Source organism: Prunus persica, chromosome G7 (genome assembly GCF_000346465.2).
Source record: "Prunus persica cultivar Lovell chromosome G7, Prunus_persica_NCBIv2, whole genome shotgun sequence".
In the NCBI taxonomy this organism is placed as follows: domain Eukaryota; kingdom Viridiplantae; phylum Streptophyta; class Magnoliopsida; order Rosales; family Rosaceae; genus Prunus; species Prunus persica.
Genome location: NC_034015.1, coordinates 10213442 through 10220431, shown reverse-complemented (window position 1 = coordinate 10220431; position 6990 = coordinate 10213442). Strand labels below are relative to the sequence as shown.

At 35.9% G+C, this 6990-nt stretch overlaps 1 protein-coding gene across 6 annotated transcripts; it reads left to right on the top strand.

Annotated features, from left to right (window-relative positions):
- On the top strand, positions 2945-6797 carry LOC18770061 (zinc finger AN1 and C2H2 domain-containing stress-associated protein 16). Of its 6 annotated transcripts, none has more exons than XM_020568374.1 (4): positions 2945-3097; positions 3449-3670; positions 4546-4742; positions 5833-6797. In XM_020568374.1, exons 3-4 carry the CDS (start codon positions 4644-4646, stop codon positions 6610-6612), a joined length of 879 nt encoding a protein of 292 aa, XP_020423963.1. In that variant the 5' UTR covers positions 2945-3097; positions 3449-3670; positions 4546-4643; the 3' UTR covers positions 6613-6797. The 6 variants fall into 6 exon arrangements, with proteins under 6 accessions (XP_020423963.1, XP_020423964.1, XP_020423965.1 ...); XM_020568375.1 differs by having other exon boundaries at positions 3262-3639; XM_020568376.1 differs by having other exon boundaries at positions 3262-3670; positions 4569-4742.

Here is a 6990-nt window from a genome sequence, read left to right as displayed (position 1 = left end):
ATGAGGACCATAGTGGAAAATATTCGGCCAATTACTTATATATATATATATATATATATATAGCAAAAGGTAAATTATATATATATAAATTTTTGGTATAAGTGATAGTCTAATTACAGGGTTGGGAGTTTCTCACACACACTATTAAGATGTCATTGGAGTTTGAACCTAATATCTCTGATCTAGAAGTCAATGCTTTATCTCACTGAACTAGACCCCTGTTAGCGCAATAACTAATATAATTTAGTATCAATGTTATTACATCATATGTGAACCATGAAATGACATAAACAACTCTCACCCATCTTTTAGTTGTACATTCTCAAATTTGTGTGATGCCACGTTCCTGGGCAACAAACTTATACAACTCGAAACTATGACCGCAGTGTAGAAATTCGTATGTATCTTTGTAATCGAAGAATGTGAGTACAATGCACAATCTTATGTATTTAAAACCTTCCCTTGAATTAAAATTTGCAATTTTGACATGTGTATAATTTAGTGTTCATTCAATATATATATATATATATGTCATATCAAAATTTCGCAACAACTAAGACATCAGTTAAGTGTGATTGAGACAAAACAGATCAGATTCATGAGATTCAAATTCCAATTCAACAAGTTTTGGAATGAAAATTATCTTCCAATATTGTTTCAAAAAAATTAAACATTCATTCCAATTCAAAAACTTGGAATTTTTTTTGAATTTTTGGAAAATTTCGGAACTTACATATTTTGGAATGTTTTTTAGAAATTTCATAAAGTAGTTCAAAATTTTAAATATGTCCAACAACCGAAAAAGCTAGAAAAACTATTATATGGTAGTATTTAGATATTGTTATCTTTTATGGAATAAAGCGTCTATGTCTATTTGGTCATTAACTCATATTTAGTTTAACATGAAATAAATAATTGTGTGTAGTCTAATTTCAAACCGCGATATATTTCAGAATTTTCGAAATCTTGAGATACATTCCAATTCCATTTCAATTTTTCTTGATTTCTTTTTTTGGATTTCGGAACTTTCATATGTCAAAATTGATTTGAACTTGTCAACATTAGAAAATTTCAAATTAGAATTAGCCAAAAACGGATTTTCCAATCCAACTTACACCCTCCACTAGGGGAGCATTTTTACTCACCACTTTAACTCAAGGTGTATCCTCACCATCCTTCCCAAAAGGTGACAATGATCCTGATCTCTTGGACTACAGGGGTCCAAGAGATTTGTGGTCACTCACCGTTGGATGTAAATTCAACGGTTCACTCACTCTTGCACTCATTTTAAGAAACTTTTTTGAACCATTGGATTAATATCCAACGGTGAGTGACCACAATATCTTGGACTTCTGTAGTCCAAGAGATCAGGACTGAAGGTGACAAATGTCCATGGATTTAATTATAGTTAACTCTTTATTTTTTATTTGTTTGATGGCATTATTATGAGAGAGAAACAATGATTTAATAAGATTTTTTCTAATTTACCCTTATTCTATTAATTAATCCAACGAACTTTCCACTTTTATTGATTAATTTAATTTAAAAAATAAATCAAAACAATGGAAACTAAAAAGCATACGTTCTTATTCCAAAAAAAAAAAAAAAAAAAACCAGAAGTCCCTTGAATTGAGAATTTAGAGTTTCTTGATTATCCACAATTTGAGTGCTCGTATTTGAAGACTTAATAGCTCCAAGAGTTCACTGCTCAATAGAATTCCTTCCTTTGTTACTTGTTTTTTGGTGTTATGTATTGCTTTTTTATTTTTTATTTTTTATACTTTGGGGATTGGTTTGCTTTATTTAGTTTTCTGAGTATCAAGGCCAAATTCGAATTTAACAATTCATGTCCTTCGTATAATTGGTAATTAATATAAAAAGTTTGTTGAGTTAATTAATAGAATAATGATAAATTAGGAAAAATCTTATTAATTAAAGTACTGTTTTTCTCTCATAATAATGTCATCAAATAAATAAAAAATAAAGAGTTAACTATAATTAAATTTATGGACATATGTCACCTTTTGGGAAGGGTGGTGAGAGTACACCTTGGGTTAAAGTGGTGAGCAAAAATACTCCCCTCAACTAATAGTACATACTCAAACTTATTATATACTAGCCCCTTGACACATGCTCACGCATGTGCCAATTGGTTTTCTTTTTCTTTTTTATTTTATTTTTAGAATTAAGAAAAGATAACAGGGTAGTTATGTTCCATAAAAGTAGGACCTATTATCTTATTTTGTTTTTAATTTTAATTTTTTTAATATTAAAAAATATGAATTTACCATATTATCCTCATTTAATTAATAATTTCAATTCTTAATGTTTGAATTAACAAAGGGCATTTTCTGGTATTTTGAATGTTTCACCATTCTCTGCCTTTTGCTTTATATATATAGATAAATCAAATATATAAGTCAATTACAATATTAGAAAATTTTGAATCAAAACCGGCCAAAAGCGAATTTTCAAATCCAACTTGCACCCTCAACTAGTAGTACATACTCAAACTTATTAGATATAAATCAAATAATATATAAGTCAATTACAATATTAGAGAATTCAGAATTGTAATCCAATAATAAGGGCGGTTTATGCTTTGAACATTATGAGAATTATTAAATTAAGAAATTAATCTGGTTATGTGCAAAATTGTGAGTGATTCAGTCACAGCAGATTTCAGACCCCAAAAAAAAAAAAAGTCACTGCAGATTTTGGCAATACGGAAAATGAAGTATCGTTGACTTTTACATTTTGTTGACCATGGGCTAAGTCGTCAAAAACAGACAGGTTACGGTCAAGATACGTCTAGGGGTTATTGTGTAATTGTATAGAAAATTATGTAGTCGTTTAGAAGATTATAACGAATATGGGGCCAAAATGTAGTTTTTAAAAATTGGCCACATCACACCTGAGCCTTTCTTCTTCCGGACACACAGGAAATCTAGGTTTTTCTATTTGAAAAGAAACGGCTGCACCAGCAAACTCAAGGAACCAGATCCCGAAGGAGGAGGAAGGAAGAAGAGAGAAATTTCGGAGGCACCTCTTCGTCCCCACTGAAATTTCTGCTGCTCCATCTGCTACACTCCACCAGGTTTTTTTAATTTTATTTATTTATTTTTATAAATCTTCACTTCGTTCGTTGATGTATTAGTTCATTCGTTATAACCAAATCCAAATCCTGTCCGGATTATATTAATTAATTAATTTTTTGTTATAAAAATGAATTCTTTTGATGAAAATGATATTGGGGAGCAGATCTTCGTGAATCACTTGGGAAATGAATGGTTTTATTGGATGTGTTAGTTTCTCTGCGTTGTTCTTCCATGGAAGCCGTTCTTAACTGAGGAACCGGCAAACCCATTGTTAATTGTTTGCTTTTGTTTTGTGGACCTGAATTGGAGCCTTAATTTGGGACATTCGTTTGGTGGCTGGGACTGGACAGGATTGGGATTGTGTCCAGTCATATCCCATAGAGTCTCCCACCCTTGCGAAGGAGAGGAACTTCCCTGCCTCGGTTTCACTGTCGTCTTCTTCCTATCTCTCTACTCATGCACCTGAGGACAGAGATAGGAAGAGGGGATTCCGGCAACCAATCCGGCCGAATTTCTTCCGTTTTGTCCCAAGCTCGTTCAGGTGATTCCGGCAACCAATCTCTTCGAATTAGGTATGCTTTTTCATCCTCTCGATGTGCTCTAGCTGCTGGTTGTGGTATTTAGGAGAAATTTATGCGTTTAGCAAATCAAATAAGCGATGGAAGTTTGGCTGGTTTTCGGCCTCCGATTCCAGCCACTTCCGTCGACTTTTTGGGGTAGATCCAAGAACAAAAGTTGCTCCACTCAATGTGCTGATCCTATAGTGTAAGTCTTGGCCGTCAGTTTGGAGTTTTTCCAATCGCCAAAATTTGATTTGGACACCGGCGCGTGGGGCACATGGTGGCCTGTCATTGAGTCCTAAAATGATCCTCATGTAGTCCCGAGTACGACGGTATGCTCGGATATGAATTTGGATATCGTTTGATCGTCGATCGGATATTGCATATAAGGCGTTATCCAGGTTTGATATGTTCGGGCCGTTGGATCGACTCCAATTTAATATAAGTTGATTTAGGCATTCCTAGGATCGTGTAGGAATTCGCGGATCATGAATCGAAGCCCCGGATGTTCCGGTTCAATAACTTAAAATTTGCGTTTTACGATAATCGTCTAATCGTGCGATCGTGAGCGATCCGACCATTCGATTCGGACCAAATTTGAAGGACGTGTATCCTAGACCGTGTGGAACCCATAGGAACTTTCGGATCGTAAACCGGAGGTCGTGGGTCCTGTGGGTCCCATGGGCCCGGTTGACCCAATTCTGAAAGTTTGATAGCTCGGTTGACCGAGCGTCTTCCGAGGCTATCCCTTCATTCAAAACACTTAGTTGGACCTTAGGAACGTCTCATTCCTCGTGCTTACTTGAAACTCGGGAATTAGGGTTTTAACTTAAAAGATTCTCGTTCGATAACGATTTATATAATTGCGTGCACATATTCTGAAATAGGTACTCCGACTACGCGTGTGCAGCAGGCGGGACCCTCTCAGGGTCGAGCAGTGTGGGACTATCTGTGAGTGGCGAGGAGCTTCTGTATACGAATTTTAATGGGAACTCCGGAGTTTCCAGATCTGGGTCGGCATTGCTACATCGCCGATTGCCAGCAGATCGATTTCTTGCCCTTCACCTGCGATAGCTGTCATCAGGTCCTCCCTCTCTCTCTCTCTCTCTCTCTCTCTCTCTCTCTCTAAATTATATACCTCCATGTTTATGCGAACATAAAATGTTAAGAATATGTGTTTTGAAATTTTCATTTTGGTTATTGGGATTGAGATTATGTTATGTTTGGTTAGCTTGGAGAATTGTACAAATTATTATTTCTTGAAAAAAGAAACGAAGGAAGATCCCGAAATAAACTTATCTGATCAAAATTTGAAATTTTTTCCATTTGGAATGGTGCATAACAACATTCTCTGGGAATTTACAAGAAGTTTTCAGGAAATTTCTGGTCTTGCGGTGTGCTCGAGTTACTATTAGTGACTTTATCGGGTGATATTGCATTTCTGAACTATTTTAAATAATGGTACATCATGTTGCATTGCCTTGTATGCTCAAAGTTTTTATATTATTCGATTGTTTACTAGTATTTTACGAATTGCATTGAATGTTTTGGAGAAAATAATTGGGGAAACATTTTCAAACTAGAAATATTTTTGCTTACCACTTTAACCCAAGGCGTACCATCACCACCCTTCTCACCACTTGACACGTGTCCATCGACGTAATCATAGTTAACTCTTTGGTTTGTATTTATGAAACTATGGTTATGTCCATAGACACGTGTTAAGTGGTGAGAATGGTGGTGAGGGTACACCTTGGGTTAAAATGGTGAGCAAAAATGTTCCCTTTTCAAAATTGACAAACTGATGGTAAAAGGGAAGTGAATTGTATTGCCTAGTTGTGGAATGTTCTCACAACCTTTTAGATCATTAGTTTTTCTTCTTAATTACTTTTCTATAAAGTAATGTGATGCCCCCACGTATATCTTGTGAATTTCACCAAAATTTTATATGCCCTAGATGTATGCTAACCAAACAGAGTTGGGGGTTGGGATGCATTCCATTTGATTCAGTAGTTCTTATTTATGTAGGTTATAATACAATGGTGTAGTCTTCAATTTTTCTGCAATCATCCATATTCCTGAATTGTAGATTTTATTCCCTTACATTGTTTCTGCTTATTGGGATCATTCTTTTTTTTTTTTTTTTTTAATGACATAAGCCTAACATTTTGCAGGTATTTTGTTTGGAGCATCGAAGCTATATTAAGCATAATTGTCCAAAAGCTGACAAACAAAATGTCACTGTTGTCATCTGTCCCCTTTGTGCCAAAGGAGTTCATCTAATTCCAGATGAAGATGCAAACATTACTTGGGAGAGACATGTTAACACTGAATGCGACCCTTCTAATTATGAGAAAGCCACAAAGAAGAAAAAGTGTCCTGTTCCCGGCTGCAAGGAGCTCTTAACATTCTCCAACACAATCAAGTGCAGGGACTGCATGGTCAACCACTGTTTGAAGCATCGATTTGGACCTGATCACAAGTGTCCGGGACCCAAGAAACCTACAACAGGCTTCCCTTTTTCAGGCCTTTTAAGTAGGAGTAGGAAAGAAGTGTCAAAGCCCAACCATGCTCCTGCCGCATCTTCCTCGAACTGGAGTAATAGTTTTCTTACTGCAGCTTCATCTTTTCGAGCCTCAGCTGAAGCGAGTGTGGCAAAATTGAGTAGTGAACTTAGCCAGAAGTGGCAGATAGCAAAGGATGGAGTAGGGCAGAGCAGCAATAGTGGGAGTAGAAACGGGCAGCTGGAGGAGTGTCCGCAGTGTGGTGCTAAGTTTTCCTCAGTCACTGCTCTTGTAGACCACGTAGAAAAAGTCCATGAGAAGGGTGGCAACAGGGCTGGGGTGAAGAAAGCGACAATCGATGCCTGCCCTAAATGTAGTAAAGGGTTTCGTGATCCAGTAGCTCTCGTAGAGCACGTTGAGAGAGATCATGGTGGCACATCAAGGACTTAGGTACCATTTTTGGAGAAAGTGTATGTATTATCTATTGGGTATAAATTCATTGTCGTCGCACTGGCAAATGCATGTATCTTTTGAGCATTCAGTCAAACTATTTGTGTTTTAAAATTGAATACAAAGTTATTCTTTTGTGAATATTTTAAATATTACTTGTTGAAAGCCAAATGCGTTTTGTGTTATCCATTTCTTTAGGGTTTAGTGCCTGCAAATAGAATTTAAAGGAAGCTTGGAATTATAGGTCATGAAATTAGAATTGTGGGGTAATGTTTTATTTATTGCTTGTTTTCTTACTTTGTCTTGAGGTGTCATAATTTTGCTTATTTAAAATTTTGTTTAGGAATAGGAAAAGTGCTCATAATTTTGCTTATTTAC

Bases quoted from the DNA above. Each gene is read 5' to 3' on its own strand.
- LOC18770061 (XM_020568377.1), top strand. From the start codon at position 4,644: ATGGGAACTCCGGAGTTTCCAGATCTGGGTCGGCATTGCTACATCGCC. The intron at 4,743-5,832 runs GTCCTCCCTCTC...AACATTTTGCAG, and splicing joins CCTGCGATAGCTGTCATCAG to GTATTTTGTTTGGAGCATCG.